Source organism: Leucoraja erinacea, chromosome 2 (genome assembly GCF_028641065.1).
Source record: "Leucoraja erinacea ecotype New England chromosome 2, Leri_hhj_1, whole genome shotgun sequence".
In the NCBI taxonomy this organism is placed as follows: Eukaryota; Metazoa; Chordata; class Chondrichthyes; order Rajiformes; family Rajidae; genus Leucoraja; species Leucoraja erinaceus.
The window spans coordinates 109031865-109053519 of record NC_073378.1 but is presented as its reverse complement, the minus strand read 5'-3'; the positions used below and the strand labels follow the sequence as shown (position 1 = coordinate 109053519).

The 21655-nt window shown below is 38.7% G+C and overlaps 1 protein-coding gene across 2 annotated transcripts in view; it reads right to left on the bottom strand.

The window, feature by feature from the left end:
- Positions 1-17852, bottom strand: part of LOC129713800 (uncharacterized) — a 67817-nt gene extending 49965 nt beyond the window's left edge. For both annotated transcript variants that reach the window (XM_055663115.1, XM_055663109.1), the window contains exons 1-8: positions 17729-17852; positions 16824-16946; positions 14251-14320; positions 11540-11587; positions 8565-8642; positions 5765-5902; positions 4978-5067; positions 3272-3408 (exon numbers count right to left, since the gene is read on the bottom strand). In XM_055663115.1, the coding sequence (XP_055519090.1) occupies positions 3272-3408; positions 4978-5067; positions 5765-5902; positions 8565-8642; positions 11540-11587; positions 14251-14320; positions 16824-16946; positions 17729-17743 (699 nt within the window). In that variant the 5' untranslated portion in view covers positions 17744-17852. The remainder of the gene's footprint in view (positions 1-3271; positions 3409-4977; positions 5068-5764; positions 5903-8564; positions 8643-11539; positions 11588-14250; positions 14321-16823; positions 16947-17728) is intronic.
- Positions 17853-21655: the final 3803 nt, after the last annotated feature.

Genomic DNA, 21655 nt, shown 5'->3' with positions numbered 1-21655 from the left:
GTCACATCATCCAAATCCATCCATTCCCTACTTATTCTGGTCCCTATGTAAATGTTTTGTACATGCCACAGTTGTATCTACCTCCGCCAACAGCCCTGGAAGCGGGTTTGAAGCACCTACCACTCTCTCTGTAAAAATCTTGCCCGACACATCTCATTTAAACTTTATCCCTCTCACAATAAACCTATGCCCTCTGGTATTTGATATTTCCAACCTGGAAACAAGATTGTGACGGTCTACTCAATCGATGCTTTATGAGTCACACAATTTTATAAACTTCTATTACGTCTCCTTTCAGCCTCCGATACTTCAGAGAAAACAAATTCAAGTTTGACCAACCTCTCCTGATAGCTAAATCTCTCTAATCCAGGCAGTATCCTTGTAACCCTCTTCTGCACCCTTTCAAAGCCTCCACATTCTTCCTGTAATGGGGCATCCAGAAGTGCGTAAAGTACTGCAAACCTAGCCTAACCAAAGTTTTATTAAACTGCAACAAATAAGTATAACAAATGTGTATTGAATGAAAATTTTAGAAGTTAATCAGAGGGAAAATCAGGCTGAAAGGGTGATGTTGGCATTTCTATGACTATGACTTCATGACTATGAAGTATTGTAAATTTCTTTTTTTTAAACCTTGTCTACTGTTTCAGTGATTAGTGCAAGTCTGTGTGTTTATTAAAAAGTAACAGAATTGGAATGTAACAAATATAGAGTATATTACAGGAGAGCAAGCTGCACTTCTGGATTGCAGAAAATGCAGCTTTGTGGACACCCAGTAATGCACAAGCAAACATTTCAATTGTCAGTATCTCCAGCTTGAATTTTGCTGTCTCAGATTCATCAAGCAAGCATGAGAATTGGATGTAGGAAAAGGTTAAGGTATCTGGATCTCCTTCACACATTTTATTATATAAGAAGGAACTCACAATTGTGATCAGTTGATTACATATTGATTACTAAAACACTCCGAAATAGGCAGACAAAAAGGTATAATAAAATTACAAAAAAGGCATGAAAAAGCCTTATGACAAAAAGGCATAAAAAGGCATTTATTTCCACGACCAAAATTTGGTTTAAATGATAATGTAAATGTATACTGCATTAAATGATCAAAGTTGCTTGGTTGCACATAATTACTAGCATTTCTTTCAAATTATCTGGTGTTAAACCATGCCGTCGGTCAGGCAGAATATGCTTCAGTTGTGAAAAACCTATTTTTACCTCAGCTGAGGTCACTGGTGCATACCCAAAACAAGCTACAGACTCTACATTCATGTTGATATCTTTGTTCAAGATCTTTGTTCGCTAAAATCACTCTCACATTTTCCTTGTATGTCTTTACCTACATCGCCAGGAACTTTACGAATATCGTCAGTTACTTTATTGAAAACCTGCAAGTTATTCACTAATGTTTTGCCATGTTTCTCAAGGGAAGTGATAGCTTTTGGGAAATTTGCAAAATTGGAAGCAATAAACACCAGATCGCGGTGAAGGGACATTTTCTGCATGACTTCACTGACGATCCTGACTGCAGCAGATTCGTCTTCTTCAAAACTGATGACGATTTATTTTAACTTTTCAAAATGTGCAGCATAAAGAGTACAGCAGAGAGCCATGTACCCCATCTAGTCAAAATGGGCTGAGGAGGTAGCGGAATTTAGCTTGCCATTTCCTTGAACAACTGCACACGTGACGGTGCTTTGAGGATGATTTTCTTGACATTGGAAACTAGGGGATCGACATTTGGAAACAAGCTACATATGTGTTTGGCAATTCTATGAAGTCCTTCAGCTAAGCATGTCAAATGCAACATTTTGGGGAATAAAACTTTAAGTCACAAACTGAAGAACATTCTCATGTTTTATACCTTCTGGCCAAAGTACAGCAAATGAAGATGTAAACAACAAAGCAATAGTTGAGCTGTTTGACTTCTCCAACACCTCTGATGTAAACAAATACTCCTTTGATGGTTGACCTGCCTCCAGTGTACCGATGACCACATTGGCAACATAACTCCCCACAGCATTGGTTGTCTCACCTATTGAGATCCATATTTTGTTGCATGCAAGTTCATCTCTAATTTTCTGCACAATAATGTTGAATTTTCTGTCAACATCATTTTTCCGTAATGATGACTCGCTTGGTTCCTCTGTGTATTTCTCTAAAAAACCTCTGAGAGGTTTATTATCCAATCTCCACAGTGGAATTCCAGCATCAATTAATGCCTTGCATTGATCACTCAAACTCAGATTTGTGACTGGAGCCAGCAGTAAATATAGTGAGGAGACAAGCTTGGGTATTTTGCTTGGGTAGTTTTAGATAACCCTTGTCTTCTCCATCATCCCCCTACCCTTCCAGGCTCTCCTTCTGGTCCTTCTGTCTCCGCCTCTTACTTTCTTTTTCCCGCCCCCCCACATCAATCTGAAAAAAGGTCTCGACCCAAAACGTCGCCTATTCCTTCTCTCCATAGATGCTGCCTCACTCACTGAGCTTCTCCAGCATTTTTTGTCTACCTTCGATTTTTCCAGCATCTACAGTTCTTTCTTAAATAGATCTTGGAAAAGACTGAACCAGCGGGCAGCGGCACAAACGAATGAATGTACGACAGTGGCGCCCCCCCGGTGGTGGAGGTTTTCTTGTAAGTTATACTATGTTAACACGTTAATAATAACATTAATATTAACATGTTAACATGGAAAATGCCATTGTAATCACGGTACAACTTGAGAAAATAGCACGACCTTTTAGCAAAACGGCAAAAAAAAAAAGGCTGATTTAGGCACGCGATCGTGAAAAAGGCCTTATCATCAAAAAAAGGCATGAAAAGGCTATGGCAAAATCCTGGCTCTATTGATTACATAGTTTAAATAGTTTAATCCACAGTGCAAATATAAATCACAATTTGTATAATATATTAAACTGTATTTCTTCCTTATTATGACAAAAAAAAGGGCATTTGTTCATGGGCACTAATGCAAATTCCACTAAAATAACACCCAAATTCAGGATTGAACCCATTCCCTGGTGTTGTGAGCCTCTTTGTCACGCTCCTTTGTCAAATATATTGCTTTTCAAAAAAATATTGTTCATTTTACTTATTTGCTAAATTATTTTCAATAATAATTAAGATATCAAATGTTTCACATGGAGAATTCTGACGTTTATAATGCACACTAACAGCACAGAGAAAAACATGAATGCATTTCAGACCAACTTTTCAACTGATATAGTGTAATTATATTTAAATGTATTTGCCATTTTGTATACTTACTACATAATTCGTCTTGTGTTTAAGTCCAAACATATGTGCCAAAATACACCGAAGGGGCGATTCACAATTGCACAGCTCACAATAATACAATGGTTCGGTTTTTCCTTTATAATTATATTCAGTCAAAAAATCTAGCCCTGAAAAGTAAAGCGAAAATACCTTAACAATGTTAAAATAACTAAAGGTTTGCAGAATAGTTAACTAATCATGACAGCATCAACACCAGTAATCTTCGAGTTTTATGACTCCCCATCCTTTAATCTTCATTTACACATAATTTCCCACTCTCATTAGTGTAATCCCAAATTTGCATAGGGGTCTCTAAATAAAAAGACACAAGGCATTTCAGCTCTTAAGCCTGTAATTTGGCTAACTTTGTCTGCACTGGTTCTTTTTATTTTTTTAATTTTTGTTAGAACCAATTGCACAAAAAAAAATGATCGACGTAACAGTTATACAATTTTCATACAGCTTCAGTTTTAACATTTTATTATCTAATAACTAGATAAAAAAAAAGAGAAAAAGGAAAAAGCGAAAGAAAGAAGAAAGGACAAAGAAAGAAGAAAGAAAAAGAAAAAAAATGGGTAAAGAAGAAAAAAACCCCGGAACTAACGAAGGTGTAAAAGAAGCAGAGATATATCCAACTACCCTTCCATACCCCCGCTCACCCAGCTCTACCAAAGGTTTTGCACTGGCTCTTTTTACGAGAAATCCTTCAGGTATCTGAGAGAATGGAGCAGCTGGGCTTCTACAGCCTGGAGTTTAGAAGGATGAGAGGTTATCTCATTGAAACATATAAGATTGTTAAAGATTTGGACACGCTAGAGGCAGGAAACAAGTTCCCGATGTTGGGGGAGTCCAGAACCAGGGGCCACAGTTTAAGTTTAAGAATAAGGAGTAAGCCATTTAGAATGGAGACGAGGAAACACTTTTTCTCACAGAGAGTGGCGAGTCTGTGGAATTTTCTGCCTCAGAGGGCGGGGGAGGCAGATTCTCTGGATGCTTTCAAGAGAGAGCAAGATAGGACTTAAAAATAGCAGAGTCAGGGGATATGGGGAGAAGGCAGGAACGGGGTACTCATTTGGGATGATCAGCCATGATCACAATGAATGGCGGTGCTGGCTCGAAGGGCCAAAAGGCCTACTCCTGCACCTATTGTCTATTGTGTCACTCCCCACATTCCACTGTTCCTTCTATTTCTAATATTGAAAATATTTTTTGGAAAATACTGTCACATCTTATCCATCACTTTCTAAATCTCTGAACATTTTCCACCAACATTTTGGTCTCTGATTACATTTCCATCATACCCTTAGCTGGTCTGTTCCCACCACACACTCAAGTTGTGTTTGTTAAATTCTAATCAGACATTGCATTAAAAATATTCATGCTTTTTCTGCATCCTTTGCCAGCCATTTTAACTTCTCACTATCAAACCACTTTAGGAACTTTGTCACCTTATTTACACTATATAATCACTTTATAAATTCAAAGTCCTCCATTAAATCTCTTCCTCACCTTCTCCACTCTAAGGAGAACAAGAACAGACTTTCAGTACCAATCAAAAAAAACCTATCATGATATCTAAGAACCTGAAACATTAGTTGGAGGATTATTTGGAATAAACATAATTCAATAACATACTCAAGCAGCACATAATAAACTGTGCAGAAATGAAACAATAAATATATTAAAAAAACACAAACCTATTATTGTCTCGTCAAAATCCAATTGTTTGATGTGATCTTCTAGAACTTTAGATCCTAATGAACCATGCAAGTTATTTGCTGTCCCAGCTGTTTAAAAAATAATAGGCACATAAGAGTGAGTACAAATAACCCAACCCCCTCCTTCCCCTCTTGCAGGAGTGGATTAATCCCAGGAGCAATAATGCTAAGTGTAGGCAACATATTGATACCTCTCTCAATAAGACACCCTTCATATGCAAGGATACAACTGAAGTTGGCAGTCACTAAGCCAGTCATAATCTGGCATTCACTTTTCAAGGAAAGTCATGGATTAATTGCAAAGACCTATTTTCCAAAGTGATGGAAATTGAGGCCAAATGTTGTCTTGATTGCAGAGCTGTGTCAACCTGGCAACCTTTCTTGCCTAGAATCACTGTTCAGATTCAATATTAAGTATATTTTGCAAATTAATTTAATTGTTCTTCTAAATACAATAGCTGAAACAAAGTATCATAAGAAGATGTCTTTAGTTTCAAATAAGATCGAAATGTATCCAACTCTTTAAATACAATGAATTTACCACATGATCCATCTTGTTCAACTTCTATGCTAAGTAAATTAAATGCTAGTATATTGTTGGTTAAATTCAGTTAGTCAGAATTTCAGAAACTATACCACCAACTCATTGTGGCCAAGATGCCATAACTAATGCCAACAACAGTTTCTAAGTTCTTTCATTCTCTCAAGGCTTTCAGTTTTTGAGGCTTCTTCCCTCTCATGATAATATTGATTTTTTTTTCCTCACCGTCATGCTTTGCAGAGGTTCCCTCAGGTGCACGCACTGATTTGGACACCATTTTTTTATGCAACTGGCGAGTGATGGGAAGACCATCTGGGTAGAGATACATCTCAGTCGAAGCCTCATCTCCAGTGATCTTACAGACTTTAAAATGAAAATGCACAATTCAGTAATATGACAAAGAATATAACATTTACAACAAAATAAATTATGAGAATTATGGAAAGGGAAATAAGATTAAGATACATAGATGGATAATAAATGAGGAAGAATAAAGGAGCCAGTAGAAAACAAAAATAATGAATAATAAAGAGGAATGATAAATGTTATTATATTGCCTACACGGAGAGAAATTAACTAAAGAAAGCTTTGGAATCCAAGGAGAGATGCTGGGCCCTTTGTTGATGTCATCTATATCAATGATTTGGATGAGAACGTGCATGGCATGATTTGCAAGTTTGCAGAGAACAGAAAAGTGAGTGGTATTGTAGATAGTGAAGATGGTTGTGAAAAATTGCACCAGGATCTTGATCAGTTGGGCAGGTGAGCTGAGGAATGGTTGATGGAACTTAATAGAGAAATGTGAGGTGCTGCATTTTGGGAAGTCTATCATGGGTATCATCAACACTGTAATGATATGGCTCTGGGGAATGTTGTAGAGCATTGGGACCCGGGAGTGTAAGTATATAGTTCCTTGACAGTGGGGTCACAGGTCGATAGGGTGTTCAGAAAGGCTTTCAGCACGATGGCCTTTATCAGTCAAGAGTATTGAGTATATACAGTTGGGAGGACATGTTGCAGTTATATTAGTTGTTGGTGAGGCCACGTTTAGAGTATTGTGTTCAGTTTTGGGCAGCATGTTATAGGAAAGATGTTGCCAAGCTGGAAAGGGTGCAGGGAAGATTCATGTTGCCAGGACTCTAGGACTTAAGCTATAGGGAGAGGTTTTTAGCAAACTAGGAATCTATTGCTTGGCGGGCAGGAGTATGATGGGTGATCCTATAGAGGTGTACAATTCATGAAAGGAATAGATTGAGTAAACGTACAGTTACTTGCCCAGAGTAGGGGAATCGAGAATCAGAGGACATAGATTTAAGGTGAGGTGGGAAAGATTTAATACGAACCGGAGGACTAACTTTTTTATTTTTTATTTTTTTACACAAAATGTGGCGGGTGCATGGAACGAGCTGCTGGAGGAGGTAGTTGAGGCAGGTACAATTGCCACATTTAAGAAACATGTAGACAGATACAATGATAGGATAGGTTTAGAGGGATATGAGGCAAATGCAGGCAGGTGGGACGAGTGTAGATGGGACATGTTAAATGGTGTGGGCAAGTTGAGCCAAAGATCCTGTTTCCATCCTATGAATCTATGACTGTAAAATAAAGGAAATTTGGATCACCAAAAACAGCCCAATTCATCTCATGACTGCATAATAATACATTTTACATTTAAATATGTTTATGGGAAGGGGTGTGAGAAACTGTCAAAAGTTTTTCATTAGGATTTAGATTCTACCCCAATATGTTTCCAATGAGAAAAGTAGCCAAAAAAACATCAATATCTTCAAACTGAACAAAGCTGCCAACTCAAGAGCACTAAAGATATCAAGAAAAATGACTGAGAATCTCCGAATACAGAATTTTAAATTTTCACTTGAAAATTGATAATTGCACATAGACAACTTGAATAGGTGACAGAATACTGGATTGAAAGTCTGAAGAGGAAAACATGCCTAGGGCACAAAATAGTGGTTTATTTTGTCAGAAGCAGACAGCTAGTCGTGGAAGAGGAGGGGGAGAAAGCAATACGAAAGACTTCCACAAAGAATTGAGCTTTTCCCATTTAAAAACAAAATCAATATTACAACAATTTGTATTATTTCAAATTGTTCATTTGGCCTTCACAAGATCACAAGTTCACTTATTGTCACATACACCAATTGGTTTAGTGAAATTCACTGGCTAGGTCAGTCATACAATTTAAAAAAGCAACAGACTCAAAAAACACATTTTAACATAAAACATCCATCACAGTGACTCCTACACATTTCTCACTGTGATGGAAGGCTAAATAAATTCCAAGTCCTTCCCTTGTTGTTTTTCCCTGGTCGGGGGCCTCATGCCCCCCCATTGACGGGACGGTCTTGACTCCCATAGCCGGCGGCGTTCGGGCCTTCCGCATCGAGGTGTTCTGCTCCCGCATCGGGGGGTTGTCAGCACCCCCCCCGCCGGGAGATCCAATCTTGCGTCGGGGTTGGACGAACCTTCTGCGGTGTTGGAGCTCCCAACTTGCTTCTCCAGAGTGCGAGCCCTAGCTGGTAAGTCCATGGTGATCGCAGTGGGAGCGATCCCAGACAAGGGATCCGCTCCGATGGTAATTCCACGCCCCGCGGTGGGGCTCACGACAGTCCGAGGCGGCTCCCAGCTCCAGCGATGGTAGGCCGCAGAGCCCGGAGAATGTGATCCGAAAAATGATCAACTCTCCGGGAAGGTAAAAAAAAAGTTTCACCCGACCCCCCCCCCCCCCCCACATAAAACAAACAGAAGACCATTAAAACAAACTTTAAACAAACGCTAAAAATAACAAAAGGATGAAAAAAACAAACAGGCCGCCAGCAGGGCTGCCATCTCGCTCCTCCGGCGCCCCCTGGGTCTTTCAATAGATTCCCCAGTTACCACCCCAGTTCACCTCTTTTGCAATTACTTCAAATAAAACATATGTTTCTCCAACCATGTAATCTTTAGATAAAAAGTGATAACATTTAGAACAAATCAAAACCATTCATTGTATCAATAACTATACCTGAAGCGGAGATGGGTTCTACTTCAGACTTTGGCTTGGTATCTTCATTGGAAGCAGGCGTGGGCGGTTTAATTGTTTCTAGAGTTAAAATAAAGCACAAGTAAAAAAGCTTCAAAAGCAATTCTGAACATTACCATCACTGAATCCCTCAATATCAATATCTTGCATCAGCCTTATACACAATGTGTAGGAAGGATCTGCAGATGCTGGTTTAAACCATAGACACAAAACTCAGAGGAACAGGCAGCATCTCTGGAGAGAAGGAATGGGTGATGTTTTGGGTCGAGACAATGTGGCTCTAACAGCAGGTCAGAGACGAGGTATCCTGTGGCAAATTCACTCCTCCAGGAGGATGAACCCTCGGAAAGCGCCTGGACCTGAAGTAATACCCGGTCGTGTTCTAAAAACCTGTGCGGACCACCTGGCTGGAGTTTTTACAGACATTTTCAACCTCTCACATCTGAGGTCTGAGGTTCCCACCTGCATTAATAATCAACCAACATCATCAAAGACCCACACCATCCTGGCCACACACTCATCTCTCCATTGCCATCGGGAAGAAGGTACAGGAGCTTGAAATCTGGAACATCCAGGTTCAGGAACAGCTGCTTCCCCACAACCATCAGACTATTAAACACGACATCAAACAAACTCTGAACAATAACTGCCTACTGCACTTTATCTGTTTATTTTATGGTATATAGACACATTGAACTTTTATCTCCTGTTCTGTATTATGTTTACATATTCTGTTGTGCTGCAGCAAGCAAGAATGTCATTGTTCTATCTGGGACAAATGACAATAAAGCTCTCTTGACTCAACTTGACCTCCTAACTCCCAAAAGCCTGTCCACCATCTATGAGGCTGAAGTCAAGAGTGAGATGGAATACTCTCCACTTGCCTGGATGAGTAAAACTTCAAGAACACCCAAGAAGCTCAACACCATGCAGCCTGCTTGATATGCACCCCATCCATAACCAAACACTCATTCCGCCACCCTAGTAATAGCAGTTTATACCATCTACAAGTTACACGTTAGCAATTCATCAATTTACACGTTAGCATTTGTACAAGTTACACGTTAGCATAATAGCAGTTTATACCATCTACAAGTTACACGGTAGAATTTATGGATGAGAAATTAAATGCTGGCTCAGTCTCCAAAGCTTACATTCATTCAATCAAGAAAATAATGCTGAAAGAACTTATAATGAGCCTTTTGATTTAGTTATTAGACCCGATGATTTAATGCAGCTCTGCATTTTGCAGCTTTTATTTCCTATACACTGTACTTGTGTTTCCTCTCTAACTTCTACATTGCACAATCGTCATCCTCATTCACAATCTTCCTTTAGACTCTCCTCCAGCAACCGCAACTACAAGAAACACTATAGCAATTCATCAAGATACCTCAGACAGAGGAGTGATCTCATAGAAGCGAATAAAAATCATTGGGATATCAATGCAGTCTTTTTCCCAGATTGTGCACTCAATAACAAGAGGTCATACATTTAAGGCGAAGGATTGAATAATATTTTTTTCGATATATATCATGGAAACAGATCCCGTTCCTCATTCTTCATAATCTTCCACTTGCACAATCTTCAGCCTCTAATCTAACGCTATCTTCCCTTTCGGACATCTGCTGCATTTTAACATTCAATATTCCCTTGGCCAAGTAAATTATCCTCTTCACTGTAATTCTCCCGTAAGATTGTTTTAAATATCATCTCATCATCTTTAATATCCCAGATGAACTGAAAACTCATAAAAAAAATTACTGATATGATTCAAGTCAACTTCTATGCTCTATGAAATTAAATTTGAAAGCTTCAAGCAGCCTTGTTTGAATATAAGAATATGCTTAAACCTCCAGTGAGTATAATATGTTTTTAATTTGTAACAGCTGCATCAGTACTAGCTGATAACATCTTTCAACGATAAAGTAGGCACAGGAAGTTCATGAAATTATTAAAAGGTTGAATCTAAGCACTGCTAAATAATAATGCACTGCAATTGATTCAGAATGACTTTGATTTGTCTGGACTAAAAGTCCAGAGGCTGGAATAATGATGGGGAAATATAGGTATAAATTTAAATCTATGTAAGTAAATAAAGAAATACATAATTAATAGGTAACATCAATTATTAACCTGTATTAAATAAGCTAAACGATCATTATGAAAAATCCATCTTGATTTCCAATAACTAAAGGAATCTACTGGTCTCTACTAACTACAAACCTTCAGTGATGTGTAGAATTAACATTTTACTGAAATGACCTGGCAAGACTATCGGCTTTAACAAAATTTACCAGACTGCAACGAGATGACAACTTGCAAACACAATCTGTAGGGCGATTAGGGATGGATAATCAATCATGGCCTTACCAGTGATCCTCTCATAGAAAATAGCAGTCACATTAAGCCAAAGTATTTTATGGCACATCACAAATCATTTGCAAGTCTTGAAATATATATATTGAGGAAAGGAAGCTTAGAAGAGTCACTATGTTTTAAATGTAAGCTGAAAATTTCCCTTCATCTTTCCAAGGTTCAACTGGAAAATTGGAGTTTTTAAGGAAAGTTAGAGCTAAACATTGTCCTTAGAAATTACGGAATTGATTGTGTCAGGTTAAAGTTGGCAATGGATATGACCAATCATCTTATTCCTTGCAGACATTCCATTGAATGTGAAGGTAGAAAGCACCATAAGTTCAGTCGCGATGACTATCTGGGTCTTGACGGGACAAAGTCTGTATTTCTTGTTCTTGAAAGAAGCCTGGTGTGAGGAATTTGAGCAGCGTCAAGAGAAAGAAAACAAAAGAGAGGGAGGGAAAGTGAAAGAGTTAAATTGGAACGCAATATATCTTTCAGGAGTGGAAGAAGAGACGTTTGAATTGCTGGAAGAGTTGACAACAGAAAGAAAATGCAATGTAACCAAAGATCACCTTTAATAGGGTCAATAACCATACCTGAAGTAGCTTTGGTTTCTTGCCGTTTACACTCGAGTTCCACAACAGCTGAAAAATAGACCCAGAGAACAACAGGCAAAGAGCTTTTGACAAAGAAAGTAATTTGGTTGGAAAGAAGCTAGCATTCTGCGATCTTCCAATGGATAGAATTTACTGCAGTGGGTCTTTCTTCCATATTCTTATTCTTAGTTTGGTGCATCTGCTAACAATGTGAGCTTCCCTAGCATCATACAGATGTGTCCTATTACTTCACATCTAGCTTCAGAATATTGATATTGATATCAGAATACATATTTCAGTAGGCTCTGCTGCACACTAATGACTTTATTTGTGGAAACTAGACTTTAGGTTGCTCATACACTGCAGTTCGCATACCATTGCAACAGATCAATAGCACATATAGTCATCTCCCAACCCCTAGTCATCTGGATCACAAGGCCACCCACATCACAGTCTTATTTATTAAAGATAGCTCCGCCTTCAACACCATGATCGTAAACAAACTCATCTCCAAATCCTGAATCTGGGAATTGATACAAAACTCAGCAGGTCAGGGAATGTCTCTGGAGAAAGGGAATCGGAATGTTTTGGATTGAGACCCTTCTTCAGAATCTGGGACTCAGCTACCCACTCTTCAACTGGATGCCCCACTTCCTAACACACAGTCCACTATCAGTGAGGAAAGGCAAGAAAACATACTCAACGATATTTTCCAACACTTATTCTCAGCCCCTTATTATGCTCACTATACGCTCTCAGCAAAACTTTTCTCATTTTATGAAGTTGCAGGTGTCACCATTGTAGTGCACCAAATCTTGATCAATAATGAGACAGAGTACAGGAATGAGAAAGAGAGCAGAGCAACAGGCTGTCAAATCAACAACCTTTCCCTCAATGTCAGCAAGATGAATTATCTAGTCATTGACTTTGGGAAATAATGAGGTGTACATGTGTCAGGCAACATCAGTGGTACTGATGTGGAGACAGGCTAGAGCTTAAAATTCCAACAATTAGTCCCAGGCCAACCACACTGAAGCCATGGCCTACAAAGCACACCAATGCCTCAAAAGATGAAGGAAGTTCAGCATGCCTCCATCGATTCTGATCAACATAATCAAGGACCATTTTACCATGGTCATTCCCTCTTCGCCTCTCTGGCAGAAGATACAAGCACTTGAAAGCAAGTGTTACCATATTAAGGAATAGCATTTTCCCTGCTGTATTCAGATTTCTGAATTGCCCTCCCATAAGATATTATGCCGATCTCCTAACCTACCTCAAAATGGACATTGCACTTTTTAATCTATATTTTGTGATTGTAACATTATAATGCCGTAATACCATATTCTGCACTCTGCGACTTTTCTGTGCACTACCTGTTGTACCCATACATATGGTGTGATTGTACTCATGAAGTTTGACTGGATAGCATGCAAAGTTTTCCAATATCCACATTACAATAATAAACCAATACAGGTAAATACAAGATTTAAGGTAAAAGCAGGATTCTGATAATATGTCTTATCTTACAGAAATATTTTCCTGTTCATATAGATCACCTTGAAATATTTAATGCAGATTCATCGTAAATGTATAATCCATTTATGGGTTAACTATCCATTTAACTCTTTCATGATCCATCAAGATCCATCCTACCAATATATCAGCAATCTCAAATGAATACATATAGTCAGCCTCCTTATTCTGCACCCAATACATGTACGTGAACATTATTAATTTGTCATGTTGGGGGCTGGACATAAATTAAATTAATAGACCTAAAAATTGAGCTGTTGCAAAAAACATGCTAGACTACACAAAAATAATCCAGCGATAGAGTTGCTGCCTTACAGTGCTTGCAGCACCAGAGACCCAGGTTCGATCCCAACCACGGGTGCTGTCTGTACGGAGTTTTACGTTCTCCCCGTGACCTGCATGGGTTTTCTCCAATAGCGTTGGTTTCCCCCCACAATCCAAAGACGTATAGGTTTGGAGGTTAATTGGCTTGGTAAATGTAAAAATTGTCCCTAGTGTGTGTAGGATAGTGTTAATATGCGGGGATCACTGGTCGGCGCGGACCCGATGGGCCGAAGGGCCTGTTTCCACGCTGTATCTCTAAACTAAACTAAACAGGAATTAGGAACTAGTTGAATTGTTCTTCAAATGGGTCAGTGCGGACTTAAAGATATTCATCTGCATTCAACTACGCATCAGCTGCAAACCTTTCAAGGTTCCCCGCTGCCATGGCAAAGTTCACAAACTGCATCATTTGACAAGGTGGGAGTAGATAATATGAATCTTAAATAAAGGATTTTACTTGGAGTGAATAAAAATTTATGAATGAAATGTAGGTAATTTCAAAATAATTAAGGTCACATTTTAGGAGCTCTAAAATGTATTTTGATGCTGAAATTTTACTTTGTAACAACCCATTTTCAAAAATGTGATGAGCTTAAAATCATTATTTTTTAATTAATTTTTGAATGTTGATCAATGTCAAAATGGGGATTAATTGAACATACCCTGATAGTGTACAGAAAACCATTTCAGGTTGAATTTAAACTTGGTGTTAAAAGAGTAAACAGAAAATAATTTGCTTGAAATAAATTTATTGCTTGCATAGAAAAAAATCAAAGCAGTTTATAAAAAATAAAATAAATATGAAAAAATGCCAGGATAGGGTTTTTGATGGAAGGCTGCTGGTAACTTACGTTGATCACCAACTATTTTTACACCAGATGATTTTTCATTGGCCTTTGGACCTATTTTCTTGAAGACAACCTGAAATTTAAAATATAACGAAGAGTGTAATAGTTCTGAATTTAGCTTAAAAAATATTTAGAATGCCTACAATGCTTTTACTAATCACAGTTCTCCAGATTATGACGTTTCTTCTACTCCCCACATTTCTGCAACATATTATATGATGCCTTAATGACAAAGACTTTACAAATAAACAAGCTCTGAGAATAAAATGACAGGAATTATAAATATCCCATTTAGAATATCGTGATGGAATCAACAAAGTAATAAAACATTTGAAATAATTTGTTTTTTATCTTCAAGATATCACCATTTTTTTCACACCACTTATCATTTTTGTAGCCAATACATAAAGCTATTTGATTAATGCACAACACGATCTCACAAGTAACAAATAATCAGCTAATCTTTTTTTCTACAGTGCTGTCTGAAATAAAGATTTTGGTAACATCTTTTGCTTTTTATCGGGAAGTGGATTTGCAACTTTCTTTTCTCCTGACAGGTAGCCAGCAATGATTGTTTTCAGGTTATATTAACATAAACCCGTGAAAGCAAACTAAACAAACAGATTAACAAATAGTTTGCTACTTTTAACAAAGTAATCAATATTAAGCATCAGGTGGATTATTTTGAACTGAACAATGGACAACAGTCTTGGATCTTTGGCAATTAATCATTCAGAATCCAGAATCTGAAGTGACCATAACCTCACGACCATCTGGGAAAATATGAGCTTCTTGGACAGAATGTACAGCGAGGTTGTCATACCGAAGTCCAGGAAGAGAGAACATGGGTGACCATGAGGAAGGCAAGGCAAGGCAACTTTATTTATATAGCACATTTCATACACGAGGCAGACTCAAAGTGCTTCACATAAAAACATGTCATACAATAAAATGAAATAATAAAATGAAATAAAATAGAAGAATTAAAAGAAAATAAAAGCAAAGTTAAAAATGCATTATAAAAAGTGCAAAAGTTAAAAGTGCAATGTAGTTAAGATTTAGCTGAAAGCTAAAGTAAACATAAAAGTTTTCAGTCTTGTTTTAAAAGTGGTCAAAGTTGAGGCAAGTCTTAAATCTTCAGGAAGTTTATTCCAGCTATTTGTTGCATAGTAACTAAATCCTGCTTTCCCATGTTTTGTATTTACTCTGGGAATCACTAACAGATTGGTCTCAGAAGATCTTAGCGGTCTAGAAGGCTTATATAGTGGAAGCATGTCAGTGATATACTTTGGCCCTAAACCATGTAGTGATTTATAGGTGAGCAGCAGGATTTTGAAATCAATTCTCTGACATACAGGGAGCCAATGTAAGGATTTAAGAATTGGTGTAATGTGTACAAATTTTTTGGTCTTTGTTTGAACTCTAGCAAACAGCGCTCTGAACAAGCTGTAGCTGCCTGACAGTTTTTTTCGGAAGACCTGCAAGGAGCCCATTACAATAATCTAGCCTACTAGTAATAAAGGCATGTACAAGTTTTTCTAAGTCTTGAGCTGACATGAGTCCTCTTAATCTTGCTACGTTTTGAGGTGATAGTAGGCCGATTTTGTTACTGATTTGATGTGACTGTCGAAATGTAAATCTGAATCCATAATAACCCCGAGATTTCTGGCTTTGTTTGAAGTTTTCAGGGACAGAGACTGAAGGTGTTAGGATACTTTAAGCCTTTCTTTTTTAGCACCAAAAACAATTATCTTCGTTTTGGCCTTATTTAGTTGGAGGAAATTTTGGCACATCCAGTCTTTGACTTGCTCAATGCAAGGAAGAGAATTAGACGTGGAATGGAGGAGACCTCAGTAGCTGCACCTCTTCAAAACAGGTTCATAAATCTCAGCTGGAAAGGGCGCCTTCGACCCACGGAGTCCATGCCTGCCAGCAATCCCCACACATTAATGCTATCCTTCACACACTAAGGACACTTCACAATTATCCCAAAGCAAGTAATCTACGAAAATATGGATCACGTGCAGACAGAGGAGATTAATGTAATTTGGCATCATGTTGGCTGTAGGGCCTGTTTCTGTGCTGTACTGGTCTATGTTCTATTAACTCCATTTGCCATTCATTGGCCAACTTCCCCAGTTCATTTTGATCCTGCTGTAATCTTGGATAACCTTCTTCACTGTCCATTACGCCACAAATTCTTGTGTCATCTGTAAACATACTAACCATGCCACCTACATTGACAACCAAATCATTACTTTAAGTAATGAACAACAGTTAGTGTAGCACGAATCACATGCTCGCTACAGGTCTACAATCTGAAAAACAATCATCGATCAATTATATCATGAGATATAATTTCCCACAATAAAGCAATGCAGACAAGACAGTTTGTGAACACTGATATTCAGCTATTGAAAATAGAGTTGTAAGTTTTATCTGAGCACTTTACATTTTTGAACTGCCCCTATGGTCCCTGCTGCGAATGTATACAACTTAAGCAAAATCTTAGAACAATCGCACGTGTATCAGAATAATTTGTAAATTAATTATCACAAATTATACTTTGTACTTACAGTTACTTTTCCTCTTCCATCTTTTTTTTCAATTTCTAGTGCTTTCTTGTTGACAAATTCTTTCCATTCAGAAGGCTTTAGTTTTCCTCTATCATTACTGAGAATACCTGGATAATGCTTTTCCTGGAAAGAACCACCAGATCATCAAATGCCAACTAACTAAAGACTGTTTCATTACAGTACTGATAAAGAAAAATGTTTCTCCTCATGCAATTGAGTACAATTCACTATTCTTTATAAAGCTTTCATCAAGCGTGAGGCTTGGCACTGTATGATTAGGCAAAGTACAGGTCAACACTTTGCATTGCACCTTTTCCCTTGTAGTCATTCAAGTTGCTCAGCAAATGCACAACCAAGCAGAGTTTGACATGACCAATGCTACGGCAGACGACCAAAAATGTGGTCAAAGGAATGGTTAAATGATAAGAGCTGGAGTCCGAGGACTGGATTTCAAAGCATGGCAATTATGTTATTGAAGGCCTGAGGAGCAGAACGATCTCAAAGCATTGTTGCACTGAAGGGTATTCTATGGGAAACTGTGGTAGAGATGATATTTCAAAACAAGGATAAGAATCGTAGTATTAAGGAGACCTAGATTACCATGTGCTGGGTGATTAGGACTGAATGTAAATTAGGACATTGGCAACAAAATTTTGGATGCTCAAACAATTCTGTTTCCTGTTAAATTGCTGGCTCAACTTAAATACATAATTCGTGTGCACAGTAAATAAATTTGAACTGAAAAGTTTGAAAGAAACTTTATAGATCATGGACATTTTATTTAAAATAGCCAGTTGAGCAAGTAGTTCATATGAAACCAAACAAAATTCACATAGTAGCTTTTTTTTTAAACTATTATACACAATATTTAAAGCAATTACACCACAAACTTTTTTTATACTTGCCAGATAACTTGTCATGTGTTTTGTTCCCAGGAGGTGGGAGAAAAACCAGTTGAGGTCCGATTTAGACTGGCACAGTTTACAAATAAAGTGTGAATTTCTCTTTTGGTCATAACGATATTCAATTGCACAAGGGTTGTGAAGAAGATCAGAAGGTAGGACAGTTATCCACTTAGGGATTTAAAGTAAATAAAAATAATTTTAAAACGAATTCTATCCTGATAGGCATGCCAGTGGAGAGAGGCAAAAGGTTGGAGAAAAACATGATCCTGCTTTCGTGGGGGCCTCGTCAATGCCATTAGCTGTACCACTCTCGCGAGACGACTAAACCCCCAGATACAGTGCTCATTTGCAGTAATCAGCCGGGGTGTAACAAAGGCATGGAGTACCGTCTCAAAGTTGCTTCCTTGACAAAATCGGCTTTTTATTTTTTGCCAGCTGCCTCAGCGATGGAAAAAAACAGATTTAACAACAGCCCTTACCTGACAGTCAAATCTAAGCTCAGGGTCCACTTTAATCCCCCGGTCGTGAGTCAAGACCTGCGGATTTAAATATAACAATCAGAAGTGGAGTTTGCATATTCTCCCTGTGACTGCATGGATTTCTTCCGAGGGCTCTGATTTACTCCCAATCCAAAGACATGTGGATTTGTGCGTTAATTGACATCTTTAAATTTTCCCTCGTGTGTAGGGAGTGGATGAAAAATAGAATAATGTAACACTAGTGATAACGGGGGATTGATGGCTGGCTTGGATTCGGTGGGCCCTCCTGTATCTCTATATAGGAAGCCCTATAAAAACGTCCCCTAAGAAATATTCCTGAACATCCATTTGAGGAGTATACCTTTAAGTCATAGAGCCACAGGAGTACAAGGAACGTAGAAATACACTTAAGTAAGAAATAAGGAGGGCAAAAAAAGGGGTCATGAAATATCCTTCGCAGATAAGGTAAAGAAAAACTCTGAAAGATTTGCATTGTATACTAAGAATAATAGGTTAGCTGGCAAAAGAGTAGGTTCTCCTTAAGGATTTGGTAGTAAGCCATATGTGCATGGGTGAGGTTAAATTAATACTTTTCATCTGCATTTACTGCAGTGAAGGGCAAGAAACTTGGCGAGCTCAGGGGAGAAAACAGTGACGTTCACATTGTGGAGGAGGAGATTTTAGAGGTGAAATGCATAAAAGTCGCTGAATCTCCAGAGTCTGGTCAAGTATATTGTAGGATGCCAGTGGAAGCAAAAGATTGCTGGGGCCGAGGCTGGGATTTTTATATGTCTGTTAGCCGCAGGTGAGGTACTGGAAGACTGGAGGAGAGCTAATATTGTGCCTTTATTTAAGGTGGACAGCAAAGATAAGCCAGGGAACTACTTCAGTGGTGGGGGTTCTTGGAAGGGACTCAAAGAGAAAGGATTTATTTTTATTTAGAAAGGCAGTGGACTGATTAGGGATAGTCAACATGGGAAATTACGCTGTGCATTACATCCTACAAATTTGATTTGAGTATTTTGAAAGTATGACCAAGAAGATTGAACAGAGCAGAGTTTTAGACATGATCAACATGGACTTTGGCGAGGTCTTTGACAGGGTCCTGCATGGTAAACTGGTCCGGAAGGTTGCAATCTAGCATAGTTTGAGGCAGAAGAGGCTAGTGGAAGGTTATTTTCCCTGATTGGAGGCCTGTGACCAGTGATGTGACACAGAGATCAGTGCTGGGTCCACTGATATTTGTCACATATACTGATATGGATTAAGAATGGAGGTGGTATTATTAGAAAGTTTGCAGATGACACTACAGTTAGTGATATTGTAGACAGTGAAGAATGTTGTCGAAGATTACAACAAATATAACTGTGAAAGTGGGAAAAGGGAACAGTAGATGGAATTTAACTATATCACTTCAAAATATTCAGACAAGTATGAAGTGATTTATTTTGAGAAGATAAACCTGGGCAGTACAGCGACTTTTATGCATTTCACCTCTAAAATCTCCTCCTCCACAATGTGAACGTCACTGTTTTCTCCCCTGAGCTCGCCAAGTTTCTTGCCCTTCGCTGCAGGGCCCTGGGGTGTGTGTTGGAACAGTGATCTTAAGATACAAGTACATAACCTCTGAAAGTGGCAAAACACAAGTACAGAGTTGAAGGTTGCACATGACATGCAGACATTCGACAAGATTATCCCACAGAGATTAATATGCAAACTTAAAGCACACGGTATTGGGGATTCAGTATTGAAGTGGCTAGAGAGCTGGCTAGCAGACAGGAAGCAAAGAGTAGGAATAAACGGGTCCTTTTCACAATGGCAGGAAGTGACTAGTGGGGTACCGCAAGGCTCAGTGCTGGGACCCCAGCTATTTACAATATATATTAATGATTTGGAAGAGGGGATTGAATGCAACATCTCCAAGTTTGCGGATGACACAAAGCTGGGGGGCAGTGTTAGCTGTGAGGAGGATGCTAGGAGGCTGCAAGGTGACTTGGATAGGATGGGTGAGTGGGCAAATGCAAATGCATGGCAGATGCACTACAATGTGGATAAATGTGAGGTTATCCACTTTGGTGGCAAAAACAGGAAAGTAGACTATTATTTGAATGGTGGCCGATTAGGAAAAGGGGAGATGCAGCGAGACCTGGGTGTCATAGTACACCAGTCATTGAAAGTAGGCATGCAGGTGCAGCAGGCAGTGAAGAAAACGAATGGTATGTAGCATTCATAGCAAAAGGATTTGAGTATAGGAGCAGGAGGGTTCTACTGCAGTTGTACAGGGTCTTGGTGAGACCACATCTGGAGTATTGTGTACAGTTTTGGTTTTCCTAATCTGAGGAAAGACATTCTTGCCATAGAGGGAGTTCAGAAAAGGTTCACCGGACTGATTCCTGGGATGTCAGGACTTTCATATGAAGAAAGACTGGATAGACTCGGCTTGTACTCGCTAGAATTTAGAAGATTGAAGGGGGATCTTATAGAAACTTACAAAATTCTTAAGGGGTTGGACAGGCTAGATGCAGGAAGATTGTTCCCGATGTTGGGGAAGTCCAGAACAAGGGGTCACAGTTTAAGGATAAGGGGGAAGTCTTTTAGGACCGAGATGAGAAACCCATTTTTCACACAGAGAGTGGTGAATCTCTGGAATTCTCTGCCACAGAAGGTAGTTGAGGCCAGTTCATTGGTTATATTTAAGAGGGAGTTAGATGTGGCCCTTGTGGCTAAGGGGATCAGGGGGAATGGAGAGAAGGCAGGTACAGGATACTGAGTTGGATGATCAGCCATGATCATATTGAATGGCCGAATGGCCTACTCCTGCACCCATTTTCTACGTTTCTGTTTCTATGCCTTCCTCATCAGGAACCAGCATTGGGATATCATGTTACAATAACAAAAAAAAGGTTGATTAGCCCATAAGTGGACCACTGTGTGCAGTTCCAGTCGCCACAATACAGGAAAGGTGTGATTAAGTTTGAAGGGTATAGGAAAGATTCACAAGGTTGCCTGGATTGAAGGTTTGAGTTATAAGGAGAGATTGGGTGTGTTTACCACAGAGCAAAGGAGGCTAAGATTATATGATAGAGATATATATGATTATGAGAACCAAGATAGGGTAGATAGCCAGAGTTTGCTTTTCATGATGGGAATGTGTAAAACTAAGTGTGGGTTCAGGGTGAGAGGAAGGAGGTTTAAAGGGGATCAGAGAAGTAAATTTTCAAAGAATAGTTGGCATCTGCAATGAGCTGCTAGAGACGATAGAGGCAGAAACTGTAACAACATTCAAGACACAACTGGACAGGTACTTGAATGAGCAAGCCTGGGGTATATGAAATTACTACTCAAGAACCTGCAATCTCCACAGCCGTCTTGTGGCAATGAATTCCATTTTATTTCAGTTATTTTCTTTCAATTTTCAAGTATTCACTGATCAATATAATCAACTAAA